Source organism: Rattus norvegicus, chromosome 10 (genome assembly GCF_036323735.1).
Source record: "Rattus norvegicus strain BN/NHsdMcwi chromosome 10, GRCr8, whole genome shotgun sequence".
In the NCBI taxonomy this organism is placed as follows: Eukaryota; Metazoa; Chordata; class Mammalia; order Rodentia; family Muridae; genus Rattus; species Rattus norvegicus.
In genome coordinates, this window is record NC_086028.1 from 15,440,046 (window position 1) to 15,459,174 (window position 19,129).

Here is a 19,129-nt window from a genome sequence, read left to right on the forward strand (position 1 = left end):
GGTGCGGTGTCCCTGAGCAAACCCCTCCGGAGGCAGTGCGGTGAGCACCCGGCCGCTCATGCGGTATCTGCCGCGCGGCCCATTCCGGGCTCTAAAGGACTCCAAAGACCTGCTGCTGAAACCTCCTACTAGCCACCGGGGCCCGCATCTGCTTGCCGACGGCTCCCCAAGGCAGGGCCAGAGGATACCGCAGCGACACGCGCAGAGGCCGCCCGCGCCCGCGACAGGCCGCTCCCGCCCCGCGCGCCCATCGCCAACCCCGGCCTACCGTTGCTGTAGGCGTACGGGGATTCGGCTGCTCCGTCCTGAAGACTCTCCAGAATCTCGCCTTTGCCCACGTCGCTGTCGCCCACCAGCAGGAACTTGAGCAGGTAATCGTAGCTCTTCACTGGACTGCCCTGGGTGCCCATCCTCCCGCCCGCCGCACCGCGGCCCACGGCACCGCCGCCAGACCTGCGGGCGAAGGCTGGTGAGCGGCCGTGCGGTCCAAACGCTGATGCTCCCGCCCACTGGCCACCGCCCCCAGTGCACCCACCCCGCTGCCTCCAGCTTCACCTCAGCCTCCTAGCCGCCGCTGCTACCGCCGCCGCCGCCGCCGCCCGCCGCTTCCCGCACGGCACCGCGCAGCCCCGCAGCCCCGCCCCCGGATGCGCGGCCGCCATTGGCCACCCTCCGCCGGCCCTCTCCGGGCCATTGGCTTGGCACCCTGGCCGTCACGATCGCCCCGCCCCCACGTCGCCCCACACACGGTGCCGCCCAGCCCACGGTCGCCCCGCCCTGCCCACTCACCACTGCTACTGGCCCGTTGCCACCCTCTTTATCATTTCTGTTGGTCTATATGCTTGTCTGTCACTGAAGTCCCGTCCCCGCCATTTCGTACACAGTGTTGCGGAGGCTGGCGAATTTCCCCGCCTCCTCGCTGTGACCATTGGCCACTTCCCCGCTGATTTTCCAAAATCATTGGTCGCTCTTGCATGTCCGTCTGAACCCCTACCGCTTCCTGCAGGCTGCCTCAGAGCCATAGTAGCCCGGCACCGACAAGCAACATCCTGGACTCCCGCCCCCTTGTCATCACCATTGGCTACCACTGCTAAGGCATTTGTGCCATCTCACATCGATCATAACCTTCTAAGCCCACCCCTTTCCTAATTCGCGCCAATCAAGAGTCAAATATTACACAAGTCTACCCCTCCCCCTTGTGGACAAGCGGAAGGATAGAGATAACTCCTGCTTGAGGCGACATGAATGAGTCGCTGAGGGGGGGCAGTATATCTTTCAAGCTGCACTGGCTTCTCTCGAAGGGAAGTAACGTAGTTTGGACGTACACTCTCCGGCTCGCGTTCCCTGGAGGCAGGGCGGGGACAGCCAATTACTGCTCGTCCCGGTGGGGGCAAGGCTCTGTCCGTTGTAGGCTGTTCAAGGGGTGGGACTTCCTCCTGGCCGTGGAGTAGGAGGGGCCGCTCCTGAGAGTTTAGGCACAAGCATGAATGCTGAAGGTCTTCTCCTTTGAGCTGACTCTTATGAGGACATTCTTCCCACTGGGGATCCTGGAAGCTTAGACCAGCGAGAGCAGCGTTATCCAGGTGGACTCCGGGATGGGCAACACGTTGCATGTGTACACTTGGTCGGCCAGCTCTGAAGCTGGAGGGCCACGGACAGCGTTCTTCAGAAAAGTGCTTTCACAAGTCACGTGAATAGCAAGAAATTAAAAAAGTAAACATAGATTGGGACCAACACTCTTGCGCTGTAAGCCTGACAGAGTGAGTTTGAGCTCCCTCCGGTGCCTGGCCATCTGTAATCCTCATCCCACCTACCTCCTGCTCCTATAGTAAGGAAGGAAGTAAAGATAGGAAAATTTGTCCAACAGTTCGAAAGTTACCTGGCCTGGTGTAAGCCCATTTTAACAGGGTAGAAGGCTGAACTGACTTCTGAAAGTTATCCTCCTCTGACCGCCACATACCGTAGGTGCACGTGCTGCAGTCAGTCACACACACATACTGTACCTTGGAACAGTTTTTACACAAACTTCCTGAACATTGCCAGATAATAGATAAAATGTGGGGGAGGAGGGGGTGCTGTAGAGATGGCTCAGAGGTTAAGAGCCCTAGCTAGGGGCTGGGATTTAGCTCAGTGGTAGAGCGCTTGCCTAGCAAGTGCAAGGCCCTGGGTTCGGTCCCCAGCTCCGAAAAAAAAAAAAAAAAAAAAAGATCCCTAGCTGCCCACCACCCACATGGCAGCTCACAAGTGTCTGTAACTAGTTTCAGGAGATCGGACACCCTCACACAGATAAATATGCAAGCAAAACACCAATGCACATTTAAAATTATAAAAAAAAACAGATAAAATGAGACACTGGATGAAGAATTGGTTCAGCAGTTCAGAGCACAGAGCACTTGTTGCTCTAGTAGAGGATTTGGGTTCAGTTCCCAGCACCAACTTGTTGACTCACAGCCATGACTCCAGTTCCAGGCAGGAGATCTGAGGTCTACTTCTAACCTCTCCAGCACCAGGCACGCTCTTGGCGCACTTACATACATGCAGGCAAAACACTGAGACACATAAATCATTAAAAATCAGATGGCAGACACAGATGTGTTGATATGGTGGAGAGTATTACCCATAAAAAGATGTGAAGAACTGGCATAGGAATGAATCTTGACAGGGCATGGTGGCACACAGAAAAATCCCAGCACTGGGGAAGCAGAGGCAGATCAATCTCTTGAGTTTGAGACCAACCTGGTTTACAAACAGAATCCAGGACAGTCAATCAGAGCTTGTTACACAGAGGGACCCTGTCTCAAAGTGAAACAAAACCCCCAGACCTAAAAGATAATCACCTGGGGCTGGAGAGATGGCTCAGTGGTTAAGAGCACTGACTGCTCTTCCAGAGGTCCTGAGTTCAATTCCCAGCAACCACATGGTGGCTCACAACCATCTGTAATGGGATCTGATGCCCTCTTCTGGTGTGTCTGAAGATGGTAAGTGTACTCACATATATTAAATAAATATTAAAAAAAAAGATAATCAGCTGTGTCCTGTGATGGCAGAGGCTTATAAGGCCAGCTGCTTGGGACAGTGAAACAGGAGGTCAAGAGAAGATGCCATCAATGCTGACTCAGGTGCTGCTCCTTCACATGACCATTGAACAGTGGCAGTGTGCCACCAGTGATCAGGTCCCTGCAAGTGCCTGCTAAGCACAGAAGGTGTCCACAGCTGACATCTTTCCTGGTTGCTGGGAAAGCAAGGAACAGGACCAGGCAAGCACCTCCACCTAAGCAAGTTAGGTGGGTGACACACGCCAATAGTCCTAATACTAGGACAGGAGGATTGCCATGAGTTCAAGACCAACTTGGGCCACATAACAAATCCTGCCTTACTAAAGATGCTGGAGAGGTGGCTTGACAGTTAGGGATGGTCACTGTACTTGTGTGGGATTGGAATTTGGCTCTCCGTACCACAGCACACAACCACCGACAACTCCATGGTCAGGGGATACAATGCCCTCTTCTGCCCATCTTGAGCACTCACATGTACAGACATTCACACAGTCATGTCAACACTGTGGACAAGCAGGGTGAAGCTGCGTTGCCATGTGTGGTGGTCACAGAACAGAAGGGAGCTGTGATTGGACAAGCATGTGGAAAAGCCAGGAAATCCACTAAACTCCCACACTGAAAACTATCTCTTTAGCTATGTGACCACTTCAGTGGCACTATTCTTGCCATCACTACCAGTTGGTTTTCCCAGATTGTACAGAATGGGAGTCAGTGGACAATCCCTCAGGAGAATAACAAAAGGCACAAGGGACTTGTTACTAAGACTGAATGATCAGTGGGTGTCAGGTTAGTATCAGGCAGTTATCAAGCCCGCTGATGCTAAAAAGTAACAGATCAAATGTTCAAATATGAAACTAGAATTCAGTAATTCCAGGTCTCTCTCTCTCTCTCTCTCTCTCTCTCTCTCTCTCTCTCTCTCTCTCTCTCTCTCACACACACACACACACACACACACACACACACACACCAGCCAGGCAGCCAGGTATGGTGGCTCACATCTCCAATCCTAGCACACTTGGGATGCTGAAGCAAGTTCAAGACCTGGCCTACAGAAGCCCTGACTCCAAAAAAGGAAGAACAAAGAAAAATACCAAAAAGGGGTTTTTTCTCCAAAGGATTGCTGGACCCAGGGCTTACCTCCAGCAGCGGGTGCCCTTCATTCCAGCAGCCCCACACTGAATGACTATCTCCCTGCAAGGCTGAAGACATAGCCTTCATTGAGCATCTGAACCCTGTGAACACTGCCACTTAGCTTGACACAATATTCAGGGAAGTTTTGAGGGGATGGTGCCTGAGAAGTAACGTCTGAGCTCTCCTCACTTGCCTTCAGGGACAGGCTTTCCTGCTACTCTCTTGGTCAAAGGTGTGTGGTGTGGAGGCTCCTAGATCCAGGAGGGCAGAACCACCCTAAGGCCTTCCAACAGGACTTCTCGGCTCACGCTGAATCTCCGAAGGATCCCAGAGGTTATTACCTGTATTTTTTTTTCTGGCTACATTTTGCCCAGGAGTGGCCAGTCCCTGAACTCTGGATCACATAGATCAGTAAGAAACATCATACTCAACACACAGATCAACAGCAATCCAGAAAGTCCTGACCTTCAGCTGATGAATGGTTGAGGACAGAGTCCTAGAGAGCCACAGCCTGGTTATCAGGGAGCTCCTTCCTTATAGAGGCTACTATGCCCAGACTTGAGCTTTGCCTCTGTTCTGATGGCTCTCACCCCCTGTGCTGGCTGCAAAGACTGTGAGAGCCTTTCTTCAGAGGTGTAAGGTTTGAAATAGCGATGTTCACCAATGGGGGTTGAGACTAAGGGTAGGGAAAAACCCAATCTCCCTTTCCAAAGAGTCACACAGCCTGTGACAATTGAAGTCAGGTGTTAGCTTGACTATATTTAAAGAACACTGAGAAAACTGGTCACACTTTGTCTCAAGGTTATCTGTGAGAATATTTCCAGAAACAGAGATGGGCCTTTGAGGCTGAGTGGACTGAGCAGCATGGTGGCTCACCCCTTATTTCACAATTTGTCAGGCGGGACTCATGGGAGGTAATTAGTAGATGACGTCATGAGGGTGACTCCCATGGTGGCATTAGTGGCCTTGGAGGAGAAATGAGCTAGCACACTTGCTTTGTTCTCACCATGTGATGCCTGGCACCATGTTGTTTAGCAAAAGTGCTGACACCAGATGCTGTGTCCATGGCCTCAGATTCTCAGCCTCTAGGACAAGCCAATGAACCTCTACTGATAAAGCATCTGGGCTCTTTTGTTATTAGAGAAAGCGGACTAAAACCAACTTCCCCACTCTGGATGGAACCCTAAGTCCTCTGAGAATTCTGGGAATCAAACAAGGGGACAGACCCTGTGTCCAGGAAGATCAGGAAGTAACCACAGGAAAATTCAGTTTGGCTGGAAATTGGCAGGTGACAGTTTGCCTAGCACTCATGAAATCCCAGATTTGATCCTTAGCAGTCCATAAATTGTGTGTTATATAACTGTATCTCAATACTCAGGAAGTAGAGGCAGGAAGATCAGCAGTTCAAGGTCATCCTTAGCTATGTAGCCAGTTGAGGCCAGCCTGAAACACATGATACATATTTCTTTTTCTTTTTTTTCTTTTTTTCGGAGCTGGGGACTGAACCCAGGGTCTTGGGGTTGCTAGGCAAGCGCTCTACCACTGAGCCAAATCCCCAACCCCATGATACATATTTCAAAATAGTAATGTTTCAATCACTCAGAAGTCCTGGCCTTAGGCTGGCAACAAGAGGCCTGGAACCTCTCTCATAAGTAGATAGATCCAGACAGTGACTGACATGACAGTCATGGAGAGGATGAAGAGTCAGGCCATGTTCGTGTCCCAAGTACCCGCAGACAAGCTCTTCTAGTTACAAAAGAAGGCCGATTGTGAGAGGAACCTGACAGTTAGCTCCTGGGAAGGCCACCATTTAACAGCACCAGGCACCTTGTCCACCAAAGCAATGCCACCAAACACCAGCCCTCCTGTTAGACATACATGAGCTATGTCTGAGAAGCATCGGAAAAACCTCTGTGGGCACAGCTCTCTGCGGGAGACAACTCTTGTGGCTCCAGTGACCAGTGTTCCTTCAGCCAGCTCTGGTGCCAGGCCCTGACTGGTATTCAGAAGGGCAGACAGCCCAGCCCTCTGCTGCACAGGATGACAGCTGCCAACCTCATCTCATGACAGGGCCAGCTGGGCTGAGGTCAGAAGCTCTGCCTGAGAGGAGTAAAGGGGTGAGAGCAGGCAGTTGGTGGATGGGTAAGGGTGGCCAGGCAGAGTGCGGCAGAAATGCATGCCTAGAAGTGGTATCTGTGCAGTTGAATCCCAAAGGATTACCAAGAGACGAGTGTAAGGCCTGCCTAGAGTTCAGCAGGCTCAATGTGGACACAGGCTCACCCAGGCCTTATGGCACTTCCCGGTTGGCCTATACTTATCTTTTGTGGAGTCCCAGGTTCGAAAGCAATGAGGGCCCCTTCTCCATGACCAGGACAACAGGCCTGGAGGCATCTGAAGACTGCAGATGTTCAGTCAGTTAAAAATAGGTGGTGTTGGCACACTCCTTCAGTCCAACACTGGGGAGACAGAGGCAGGCTGATCTGCGTGAGGGCCAGCCTGGTCTACAGAATGAGTTCTGTGATAGCCAGGGCTACACAGAGAAACCTGTCAGTCCAGGGCAGTGCTCCGCTTTGTTTGGAATCCACATACGCAGAGCCCAGAGTAGACAGCCCCAGCCCTATCAGACTGCATCCCTGCCCCAAGAATCAGGGTGAAAGCTTGGCCAGAGGCCCTGAGGCCCTAGCTATGTTCACCTGTCTATGCCGTCTTCAAGTGCCTAGGGCTGCACACCAACTTGGCAGACCCTCGTGGAGGCCTTAGGCAGGAGATGATGACAGTCATCTGGAGTGACCCAGTGCTCCGCCCAGCCCACCCACCTAGTCAGACTAGCAGCACACCAAGCTGGACTCCAGATTCATAAGGTTTTATTGTCACCACAGGATCAGGATTCATCTTCACCAAAACCCTGCACTAGGTGCTTAAGAGCGGCTGTGACCTATAGCAAGAGGAAGCAGGCACAAATGAACCGAGGTCGATTGCCCTGAGAGACAGGCAGGGCCGGCTGCCCCCTCCTGCCTGCCCACAGCAGACACTTCTAGACCATCAGGCAGTGGGGTTTCCTGGCCCCTAGGGACTAGCTCACATGGTGTCTCACTAAGTGTCAGGGAACCCTGGCCATTCCACCTTCCCAAGGTCATTCACATAATACAGAAGTGCTTGTCCAGAAGGGAGCTGCCTGGTCTCGTAAGGAGTATGTAAGAAATGAAAGAATATTTTGCCAAAGGGCCTATCCACACATGGAGCACTCAGCAAGAATAGGGCAGCCAGGCTGGCAGGTGTCCAGTCACCCCAGTTGATGTGACTTGAAGCAAAGGGTACACACAGGCCTATTAGCAGCGATTTGACAAAGCAATCTCCAGGGAGCACGAGTGAACCCCATGAAGTGCAGGGTGAGGGATTAGTCCGCTGGGGCAGGGGATCAGCAACTGCCTGTTCCCATGGGAATGCTCTGCTGAGGCTTCTGGAGTGCATCAGGGGCCCAGGAGGGCTCCCACCCAATAAAGCAGCCAAGAGGACATGCCGGCATATCCCAGGGAGTGGAGTCAGAGCGCTCCTAGGAATCAGGCTCACTGCAACGACTACAAAAACCATGTGGGTCTCCACACAGGTGGTACTAGACCAGTGGTTCTCAACCTGTGAGTCACAACCTCTTTGGGGGTCATATGACCCTTTCATAGCAGTCACCTATTACTGTCAGAAAACACAGATATATATATATATATATATATATATATATATATATATATATATATATATATATTATATCACAATTCATAACAGTAGCAAAATTAGTTATGAAGTAGTAATGAAAATAATTTTATGGTTAGGGTCACCACAACATGAACTATATTAAAGGGTCACAACATTAGGAAGGTTGAGAACCACTGTGCTAGCCAGAGTGCAGGAGTGAAGCTGGCAGGGTAAGGCCTGCCTACATTTAGCAGAGTTTGGTTGGCCCATGTGGGGCCTGAGATGACCCCCATGGTCAGTGCTATCTTGGCAGAGGAGGTGAGATGGCTGCAGTAGCTATGAGCAGGCTGTGTCCAGCTCCTCAGTCCTGTTTGTCCTCTCTCTGCCTCCAGGGGTAGATGAGCTCTCCGAAGAACAGCTTTCGGCACAGAGTACCCCAGGAGTGCTTGGGATGGCAGCCACAGCTAGGCAGACGGTAGGTGTGCACAACATGGCTATAGGGCAGAGGGTTTATCTGCAAGGGCAGGGCAGTTATCAGTAGGGGGGGGGTGGTCACAGGTGCTTCAGCTGTGTGCACAGAAGCTCCTGAGGGCTGGCATCCCGAGCCTGACTGGCCCTCCAGAGAATCTTTAGCTAGACAACCGTAAGGCAAGCCCAGCTGGGCTCTGACAAACCTTTGCCTACAGAATAGCCATGCTATCTACACTTGGAGGAGCAGCTCATACAGCACTTTGGTCCCCTGAGGGTGACAAAGGGAGCTCAGTGTCTGCCCTATCCTAGGATCTACTCTGTCTCTAGGCTTCTGGGAGGAGAAGGATCATGCCAGATGTTTCAGCATCTGAGAGATTTGGACTTGGCCCAAGGTACAACTCAATACCTGCAAAGTCACACAGGGACTGGAACCTGGGACTGGAAGAGCCAGGGTTCAAGTCCAACAGGAAATGGCGACTTGTCATGAGGCCTTTGTAAAGCCATTCCTGTTTCATCACAATCTTGAGCACTATGGGACCCAGGGCAGCTTCATGATGTCTCTGGCCAAGGAAAGGGGTATCCACCCGTAGGCTGGACTACATGTCAGCTATGTAGACCACACTAGGTAGCCACAGCTCTGCTGAGGAGGCTCCAGACATAGCGAGTTATGGTGCTCAGATGCCTGGGAACCTATCCCTTAGCTCCACTGGGTCGTCCTGCCTATACCTGACCTCTGGCTGATATAACACCACAGTGTCCCACCAGCTGACACCGGCTGTCCCAGAGAACTGGAGGAATATGGTGGGAGGGGGTCCCAGGTCTGAGTAGCAGTGAAGCGTAAAGAAGTTCTTACCTGCATCAGGAGGCGGAGGGGCCTGCCTGCCTCCTTTTCCAGAACTCTGAACTTCACACCAGCTATAGGAAAGCAAGGTATTTAGGAAGGAAGGTGGCAACACCCAATCAGCTTTCACTGGTCCCACTGAATGCTACGGGTCAGCAGAGGCTGTTGTAGATGGCAATTTTAGACACTAGAAGTCCCTTTGAGCAGAGCTAGGTGGCAGCAGACCTGCCTGGGCATGCAATATTCTTGCCTCCTCTACCTTTCCCAGCTGCCTCTGTGCTGGGTGGGACGCCCTATTAATGGTTCAGAGTCTTACAACTTCTGTGTCTGGCTGATTTAAGGACCCATAGTACCCCAGGCCTGTCTTTTGGGATCCAGGTCTAGGAAATCCAGGAAGCTGGTTCTCAAAAGAGCAGGAAATGGGCCAGGTGTGGTGGTGCACACTCGGGAGGCAAAGGCAGGTGGAACTCTGAGTTCCAGGGCAACCTGGTCTACAGAGTGAGTTCCAAGACTGCTAGAGGTACACAGAGCAACCCAGTCTTGAAAACAAATGAGCTGAAAACGAAGCTTAAAGCCAGAGAGTGGGAAGGGTCAGAGAGTGGAAAGGGCCTTCCAAGCAAAGTTAAACTGCCCTGCCCCAGCACTGGCTCTAGGCTAAGGAGGAAGAGGTCCTATACCCAGGCTGTGTCTAGGACTACTATGGCCCACCTGTTTTTGTGTTCTGAGGTGAAGAAGTGGGGGCAGCAGGCAAGTGAGTAACATTGCAAATGAGTCTCTGGCTTGGGTCCCCTGAGGCTAATGGAGAAATTAGCTAGAGGGATGTTCACACAATGTTTTATAGGCTTTCAGCAGCAGGGAAATGCCTGAAGGCAGACCTTGAAATTGGTTTAAAGCCAAGGAATCTGCAAATCCCTATCAAAAGGGTCTGAGCTGGCTGGAAGAGTCAGATGGGCATACTGGTCACCTTAGAAATCAAATTGGTGTTGAACATTGGCTATGATATATATATTAGTAAAGTCCGTGCTGTATCCAAAGCCCCAGAGACACATGGGTTGCCCATAACAACCTCATGCTGAAGATAGGTCCCCTCAAGGGACATGGTATCAGAATGCAGAGACCCAGAGAGACAGCTTGGGTGACAGGTGATGATTTTACACAGTGCAGGATGATCCGGCTACAGCCTAGCAGCCCTTATTCTGGCCTGTCCCTCCAAGGGTGAAGGTCATCAAAGGCAGACATATAGCCTGTAACCACATGGAGACAGACCTCTGAGTCTGAGCCATATCCCACGCAGACCCTCACGCAAGTCTCACATATTACAGGAAGGATGGTGCTTCTGGTCTTTGTCTCTGAACTTTACTCTCCAGGGAGAGAGAAGATAGCAGCGTGTGTTCAGGACCGAGTCTGTCTCATGGCCCTGCCTACACCAATCCTTTTAGGCAGGAGACACATCAGGTTGGCACAGGTGCTTTCGTAAGGCCTATGGGTATGTTATATCATCTGTCAGAAGCCAGCCACCCAGCACCCAACACTTACCTGCCAGCCTGTAGGGTCGGCAGAGTCGAAGGCCAAGGGAGTACAGTGGGAGGGAATTGATGAGGTCTACAAGTAGATGGATTAAGCCCTGCACAGTGATCACCAGGAGCCGGAGCTGAAGCAAAGGTGACATTTAGGGACACTGACTGGGGCTGAGGGCACACATCAGATAGGCCTAGGAGGAGAGCGGCCCAATAGGCTCACCTCTAGAGGAGGGCTCCTCTATGACCCCATCTATCCTACTATGGGTCCCAACCACCCCTGTAGCCAGTCTTCTCCAGGACAGGATCCCCAACTGCTTTAAGACCAGTACATAGTTTCCAGAGAGTTCAGAACAGCCATGCTGATGTTCCCTGTGTGCCTGGCCCAGGCAGTGACCAATCCCAAGTTCTGTAGGTCCCAGGGCGGGAGTTACTGGGCTCACCAGGGTGAATACCAGGTAGTACAGAGCGGTGGTGGGCAGCAAGAAGACCAAGATGGTGAAGAGCAAGGTCCCGATGAACAGCTGTAGGGAAAAAGGACCGGCATACCTGGCATCACAAGATCCAGACCAGGGAGGTCACTCCATCACTGCCCATACACATCTTAAACTGCAGTTGAATTTTTTTGGTCTCCTGAGCTAGCAAGGATCAGCATGTTCCCTTTACCATGAGGGGGCTTGTCTGTATACCCTGTGGACCTGGTGTCTTGTGGGGAAACAGCAGGATACCCAAGCAAAGGGAATAAGCCAAAGCAGGTCCTGTGCCTACCTTGGTAAAGCATGTAGGACTGCGGGTACCTCCCCTAGGTCAAATGCTGCAGGCCAGTTGCAGGATAGGAGTAGGTTGGCCCTGGTTGGGTCTAAGTAGCTGCCGGCCAGGACGGCAGGCGCAAAGTTGTACCTGGTCAAGGTCATAGGAACAAGAATCCACCCGCTGGCGCAGAACATTCCACTTCTTTCCCCGGAAGAGACGCCAGAGCGAGGAGAGGCCATAGATCTTCAGGCAGTACAGCCTGTAGGACATAGGCCCATGAGTGCCACACCTCACCCATGCACTCACTCCCCGATAAGTGCCCACTTGAATATATACATACCTGGCACCGTACACATAGAAGCAGTAGATGTGGAAGGTAAGAAGGGCGATGATGTCCGAAAAGATGGACAGAGCAACAGTCAGTCCAAGGCAGGCTGAGAGTCCCACATGCCACAGGATGTGCTCAATAAAGGGGGACATTAGGTGGATATAGCCTGCAGGATGGGGTTCGGCCATAAGTAGTGTCAGTGAGGCACTGGGAGCCCACGCTTCCAGGAATGGATACCTGACACTGCCGGACACAAGTGAGCACAGCACAGGCCCAGTCACTGGCCCGACTTTGGCTTGAGCAGCTGGCCTGACACAGCTGGCTCCATACAAACAGGAGGCCAGAAAATGGAAGCAGGGGAAATGGGGCCCCTGACTAGGGTCCCCTGCTCTCCTCAACCAGCCCGCTTGGCTGCCCAACCCTGCCCATCAGGCACTCACTGATCCACAGGTGGATGTGGTACAGGAAAAAGCGGCCTAGCACCTGATCCAGTGCCCGATTCATCTTGAGCCCAGCAGGAGCACCCATCAGCCACTGCAGCAGATGCTGGAGCTCCTCAGCCACGCGCTACAGGGACATGGGGCAGGGGAGGGATGACATGGTCACACTGAGGTAGGTGAGTGAGTAGGTGAGGATTGTCTGTAACAGGCTCCCACTCTAGCCAGGCTATCTGGGCAGGACAAAGGCAGCCTAGACTTCCTTCCAAGGTTCTGACTCATTGTCTTTTTATTTAATTAAACAGGGTCTCACTATATAGTTCTAACTGTCTTGGAACTCACTGTGTAGACTAGGGTGGCCTCAAACTCATAGAGATCCACCTGCCTCTGCCTTTCAAGTGCCAGGATTAAAGATGTGCACCAAAGTCTTCTAACTTTGGACAAAAACAGTGTTTCCCAAATTTGTCTGGCCACTGGACCCCTGACCCCTGGTCACAGATGACTTCCAAGATCCTGGTTTGAGGAATCTAACAGGCTGGAATACATAAACCAATGCCTTGTGTATGTGTCCCCATGAGACATCTACCTCAGCCTGAGAACTCCCTTCATCCTCTTATTCTGCTACTTCAGTCCCAGACCCATAGGGTCCTAGGCCCATGATACCTGGATATTGCTGATGTGGGATGGGATAGACCATGGCTCAATTCAAACCACACCTGGGAAATACTGAAGGCCTCTGTTAAAGACTTCACCATCCACTCGCTATCAGAGGTAGGGCTACCCAGCAATTGATAGCAATCTTGGGTGAGTGAGAGGGTGTCAGGCTTATCAGAGACTTGGCAAGCAGGTCAGAGCCCCAGAGAACAAGGGCCCGTAGAGAAAAGACACAATTGAGTGCAGTGAACAGCACAGGGACTTCAACAAGAGGGAAGCTGGTCCTGGCTAAGGATGCTCCACTCTATCACCAAGGTGAGGCCCCAGGAGTAATCCTTGTCCGTTTTTATTTCTCTCTCTCTTTCTCTCTCCCTCTCCCTCTCTCTGAGACAGTTTCTGTCCTGGAATTTACTGTAGCGACCAGGCTGGGCTCAAACTCATAGAGATCTGCCTGTCTCTGCCTCCCAAGTGCTGGGATTAAAGGTGTGGCCCACTGTCCAGTCCTCAAGAGTAACTCTTACATCCATCCATGCTCTTCCCCAAGCCTCTGCAACCCTGTGCAAGAGCCTCGGGACCACCAGGGAGGAGAGCAGAACCCTCTTTATAAATAGGTCTTATTTAATATTTAAAGGATAAAAGCCTGGCAGCGGAAAAGACTCCATCTTTTAATTAAATATTTATGGTTTGTTTTTTTTTGCAATTTTGTAAAAAGGAAAATTCAGACAAAGCTGGCCAAGAAACAGAATATAGAAACAGCCTCACCCTTTTACCCAGCCCCAGCTCCTCTTTCCTACTGGGATGACCTCCACAGATCTTAAAGCTGAGGGCCCACTGCTGCCCCAGATTCCTGGCCTGGCAACGAGCAGACCTAGCCCGCATCTGCACTGATGGAGCAGAAGCAGAACCCTCAAGGCTTCCACAGTACAAACTGCTTTGAGTCTACTGCAGATGAGATGGAGAACTGAAGTGTTCCAAGGCTGGGTAGAAATGAGGTGAAGGGACCAGTGTGGATGTGCTGTACATACCGTGTAGGGAAACACCGGGAGTAGAGAGGACAAGACTATGTCTCTTGTTTCCAGTGTAAGAGCAATCTGGCAATAGCATGGCCAGCCCAGCAACAGCCCTGAGCCAGAGCTGTCCTGAGGTTGGCTTTCATCTGGAAGATAAGCTTAGCACGAAGGAGTCCATGAAAGCCTCAATCAAAATGGCCCCCAGACACTGCCACCTTCAAGAAGGGGCAGCAGGCATTTCGCCAATGCTGACCTGAGAGACCAAGAAACAAGAGCCTGTCCCAAGAGCCAGGAAACATCTCAGGCTAGGGGCAAAGGCAGGGTCTCTAGGTGAGGACAGGGAGGAGCTGTTCCTGCCAGCTAAAGGACTACCCGAGAGGATTCCCAACCCTCATGAAGCTGGGCTCCACCCGAATCCACTCACATCGGCCACAGGGACCAGGGCATTGGCCAGCTGTCCAATCCGGTTGTTGCTGTGGAGCCAAGAGAGCAGCAGCAAGCCAAGGGCCACATCCAGGAGCACAGAAACCAGCATGTTGGCCTTCCTGGAAGGAAAACAGAGAAAGCACAGCTCGACACAGCCTGTGACCTGAGATAGGCCTGGCTGGAGGCACAAGGCAGAGCAGAGGCAAAGAGGATGGGCCACCCCACCCTTCCTTGTAAAGGAAACCCCACCTCATCAGCTGCATGGGACTCTGGGCTTTCTCGGTGCTGAAGATGAATGAGAGGTGCTTCAGCCGGTGCTGGAGCTGCTCACAAGTGGAGAGCTTGCTTCTGATGAAGGCAAGAGGCCCCAGCTTCCATAGCCTAGGGAGAATGTAAGGGCTGAGACTGACAACTCCAGCCTTTGGTTCCTTCCCAGCCAAGGTCCCTCACTTGAGAAAGAAGAACCAGAGCTACTCACCTGGAGCCCTTTGATTTCACTTCAAAGCTCAGCAAGGCCCAGGCAAATGTGATGACCAACACAGCCAAGCAAGGACACATAGGTGTGAAATGCACAGCCCCTTCCTGACCCCCCACCCTCAACCATGCTTACTGATACCACAGAGCTGGACCCCTCGCAGAGCCTCAGGCACACCTGAGCTCACCAGTCAATGCAAAGATAAGTATCAAGATGGCTGAGAAGAGGGGTTGGGGACTTAGCTCAGTGGTAGAGCGCTTGGTCCTGGGTTTGGTTCCCAGCTCCGAAAAAGAAAAGAAAAGAAAAGAAAAAAGATGGCTGAGAAGATAGACAGGCATGAGTACACACGCCTTTAATCCCAGGACTCAGGAGGATGAGGCAAACAAATCTCCAGTACAAGACCAGCTTAGTTAGGGCTGCCTTCCCCACAAAAGATAGCCTAAAAGTAGGGGAGAAGGGGATTAGGTCATCTCCCATCCACCCAGGACTTGCCCTGCCTACTGGATGGTAACAAGAGATGTCTTCAAGTCAAGGACGAAGAAGGTTCCTGATAGCAATTGGACTGCGGTCATGTAACAAACAGAACAGCAGCAGCGGGAGACAGGAAGGACCCAAGGGCCCCTGGGATGTGCAGAGCTGTGTGTAACCTCAGGAGGAAAGAGCAGGACATGACTCTGGAAGGTTTAAAGGCCTCTCTTCCACAGTGCAGCTAGGAGTCCATTCCGAACTGTACTCAACAGAGCCTTCCCTTTCAAACAGCCAGCCACAGTGACCTCTCACTGGGCACATGAAACTCCAGGGTCCGGGTCAGTCCTTCATGGCCCAGGCTCCACGCCTGGGTTGTTTGAGAAGGGCACAAAGTCAGGAAAGGTAGAGAGGAGCTCTTTACTGTAGTGACAGCTTCGCCTGTACATCAGCACTCATAACTGCTGACTCTTGCTTGATGGACAGGCTGGTGTCTGCATTTAATACACAGGCATCTCTTTGCCTTCCTTGAGTCTCTTGATAAGAAATACTAAGGACCATCTGTGATATAATGGCACCTGGGCCCAGACATATCTTCACCTTAATTCTAAGGTTGTCACAAAAGTCTACACCATACATCAAGATACCCAGCAGCTCCTGCATTTAAGTGTATTCCTATAGATTACCCAGGGCTCCCTTTCTGGGACGGTATCCTAAGGTCACCAGAGCCCCTGGAAAAGGCAAGTCAGACCCCACACTAGAAACCAGTCTGTAGATCTAAAGGGAGGACAGAGGGGGCGAGCCTACAGCTCCTTATGGGCAGCAGCACCAAGGAAACAGTATCTTAGGCTGGAGATATAGCTCATCTGGTACAGGGTTTGTCCAGTACTATGATGGCACACACATTTGATCCCCGTGGCAGAGGGAGGTGGATCTGTGAGTTCCAAGCCAGCCTGGTCCACAAAGAGTTTTCCAGGTCAGCCAGGACAACACAATGACACACTGCCTCGAGATAGAGAGAGACAGGTAGATAGGTAGGTAGGGAGGGAGGGAGGGAGGGAGAGAGAGAGAGAGAGAGAGAGAGAGAGAGAGAGAGAGAGAGAGGAGAGAACGAACATCATCTCTGAGAGAAAAGGGCCTCCAGGCCCTCATTCTTCATTCACAAGCTAAACTAAAAGAACCTAGGGTTACCCAGCATTCCAAGGACTTGGGGACTTTTCCAAACTGCTCACCAGGCCAGCAACCCATGATTCTAGAGATCATGGGTGAGTACCACCACCCCAGACAACTGGCTGGCCTGGAGAGGAACTGCCCCTGAAGCCAGCTGTGGGGAAAACAGAAAAGCAGGGGAGTGGGCAGTTCTGTGTCCTCACAGGTCACTGCAGGCAAGGCAGGTATTGCACTCTCACAGGCAGAACTTGAGGCCAGCCTGGTCCACATAGCGAGTTCCAGGCCAGCCAAGACTATATAGCTGAGACCCTGTCCCAAACACAAAAATTAGTGAGATAAGCAGAAGACAAGGTTTAATTCCTAGCACCCACATGACCCTCTCTCTGACTGGGGATGCACAGGATACATAAATGCAGACAAACATTCATACATACGTAGTTTTTTTTTGAGACAGGGTTTCTCTGTATAATATCCCTGGCTGTCCTGGACTTGATTTGTGGACCAGGCTGGCCTTGAGTTCACAGAGATCCCCCTGCCTCTGCCTCCCGAGGGCTGGGGTTAAAGGTGTGCATCTCCACTGTCCAGCTACATATAATTATTTTAGGAGTGCAATAACCTAGGCTTGTGCTCATCAGAGTTCTCTCTTTGGTGCTTGCACTGTCTGCGATTCATTCTACACCCAACTAGGTGGGCCTCACACAGTCGGTCTCCAGGAACAGCAGCCTTTACTACGATATGCTCTACCATGCAAAGGGAGGGAAGGGAAGACGAGAACTGGGTCCCAGGAACACCAGCCTCAGGAGGGACCCTCTGGCTATCGATGCCACTGCACACTGAAGGGAGAGCCTGTGGTTCTCGAGGGACCAGTTTCTTATTCTACCTTTCCTGTCTGAGGCACTTACCGACAAGCACTGGCTGCTGAGATCAGGGACAGCAGAGAAGCCAGCAGCAGGCAGACAGGCCCAGAGGCCCGCTTTGCCAGCTCCACAAGTATACTGGCCTCCACTCCCTCTGATTGCCAGTGGCTCAGGCGCACAGGTCCCTCATCAAACTGGTCATTTCGGAAGAGAACCTCACTGCGTGCCACTGTGTCAAAGATGTCAGCTAGGCCTCCAGTGCTGGCTGTGCTGTCTCCAATCTGGCAGTCAGGTAGTACCGGAGGTGGATGCAGCCAGGAGAGCAGCAGCTTGCGCTGGTCATAGAAAATGAGCATGACCTGGTCTTCAGTGGGTGTGTCCAGAGTGCTAGACATCTGATGGTAAGTGGCCTTGCAGCTCCAGAATCTGGTGCCCTTCTCCCGGCATAGCTGCAACCAGGGATTATGGGAGAAGATGGCACCCAGGCCCTCTAGGAATTTCCCCAGGCTCTCCTCTGGTTCCTGCTGACGGTGGCACCAGGTGCCTAGCACAGTCACTTGTACTTGGCTAGCCTTCTGCACCTGGGCCAGGAGCTCCTTGACTTGGATGGGGATGAAGGGAAAGTGCACCACAGCCAGGATCACAGCACTATTCTGTCCTGGGACCCACCGTCCCACCAATAGGCCACTGTCTGCTGAGGCACAGCATGTGGGGAAGAAGGCCTTGAGCACCATGCCGGGGGCCCTGCAAGAGAGGAGAGAGCGTTGTTTTAGAGCTGCTGCCACTGTGTAGCTGGCAGCACAGTGGCTGCAAGACGCTGTAGCACCCTTACAGATCATTCACCCGGCCGGCCACAGGTTGGAAAAACACAGTTCGGGATTTGGTAGGTCATGGCTACGTATCTCACAGAGCCTGTACTCTTCCAATCACTGCCTCAGGAAACAGCAGACATATGTGTGATGGCTGGGCAGTGCTTCCTCATGTTCCAAGGCACGCAGCCTAAAGCAAGGCAAAGTGAGATACAGATACTGTGGACTGAGAGGAGTGTGGGGCTGAGCCTGAGGGCTTTCATGAGAAAGGCCTCATGAGTGACATCTGTAAAAGCACACAGTATGAGCACGTACACAAAGCACAACTATAACAGACCAGAAGCCAGCCAGCTGTGTAATGCACACACACCTGTAATTCCAGCAGTGGAGAGGTGGAGGCAGGAGTGCCAGGAGTTCAAGACTAGCCTTCAGAAGAAGAAGGGGTTGGGGGAGATGGCTCTTGACTATAATCTCAGTATACTTAGGCGGCTAAAGCAGGAAGATCACTGCGAGTTCAAGACCAGCAAGGCCTACACATGAATTTCAGGGAAGCCTGGCATACACAATAAGGCTCTGTCTCAAACAGCAACAAACTGGATTTACTTAAGTAAGAGTTAAGGTAAAATTTTAAAACCTGGGACTGGAGAGCTGCTCAGAGGTTAAGAGCACTTGTTGCTCTTGCAGAGGACCTGAGTTTGATTCCCAGCACCGGTACGGTGGTTCATAACCATTCATAACTGCAATTCTAGCAGATCTGACACATGTGTGGTTACACATACATACACGCAGGCAAAACCTCATACATGAGGTAAATCTGAAAAGGTATTAAGCCTGTTTTGGAGGGTCAGGGATAGTTTTCAATGGAAGAGGGCTTGCCTAGCATGGCCAACATTCTGAATTTGATCTCAAACACCACCAAATAACCAAAAATAAAAATAAAAGTGACAATAAAAAAAAGAAAAAGAAAAGTGAACCAAACAAACTTGGTTTGGGGCTCAGATACAGCACCGGTCCTAAGGCTGAGTCTCAGGCCCCTGCT

The 19,129-nt window shown here is 51.8% G+C and overlaps 3 protein-coding genes across 9 annotated transcripts in view; 1 reads left to right on the top strand and 2 right to left on the bottom strand.

Annotated features, from left to right (window-relative positions):
• Positions 1-614, bottom strand: part of Rab40c (Rab40c, member RAS oncogene family) — a 35,224-nt gene extending 34,610 nt beyond the window's left edge. Inside the window, exons 1-2 of the mRNA NM_182675.2 lie at positions 556-614; positions 269-453 (exon numbers count right to left, since the gene is read on the bottom strand). Of these exons, the coding sequence (NP_872616.1) occupies positions 269-410 (142 nt within the window). The 5' untranslated portion in view covers positions 411-453; positions 556-614. The remainder of the gene's footprint in view (positions 1-268; positions 454-555) is intronic.
• The window catches only part of Mettl26 (methyltransferase like 26), a 54,450-nt gene extending 46,492 nt beyond the window's left edge, over positions 1-7,958 (top strand). For both annotated transcript variants that reach the window (XM_063268931.1, XM_063268929.1), the window contains one exon: positions 1-7,958. Coding sequence is in view for 1 of the 2 variants with exons in the window: in XM_063268929.1 (XP_063124999.1) it covers positions 1-44 (44 nt within the window). In the remaining variant the exon portion in view is untranslated.
• Pigq (phosphatidylinositol glycan anchor biosynthesis, class Q) overlaps positions 7,035-19,129 on the bottom strand; it is a 16,009-nt gene continuing 3,914 nt past the window's right edge. For 3 of the 6 annotated variants that reach the window (NM_001007607.1, XM_039085366.2, XM_006245942.5), the window contains 10 exon segments: positions 7,035-8,391; positions 9,202-9,263; positions 10,726-10,840; positions 11,150-11,230; positions 11,607-11,718; positions 11,800-11,953; positions 12,228-12,354; positions 14,313-14,433; positions 14,564-14,695; positions 17,327-18,025. In NM_001007607.1, the coding sequence (NP_001007608.1) occupies positions 8,239-8,391; positions 9,202-9,263; positions 10,726-10,840; positions 11,150-11,230; positions 11,607-11,718; positions 11,800-11,953; positions 12,228-12,354; positions 14,313-14,433; positions 14,564-14,695; positions 17,327-18,015 (1,746 nt within the window). In that variant the 5' untranslated portion in view covers positions 18,016-18,025 and the 3' untranslated portion in view covers positions 7,035-8,238. 6 annotated transcript variants of the gene reach the window in all.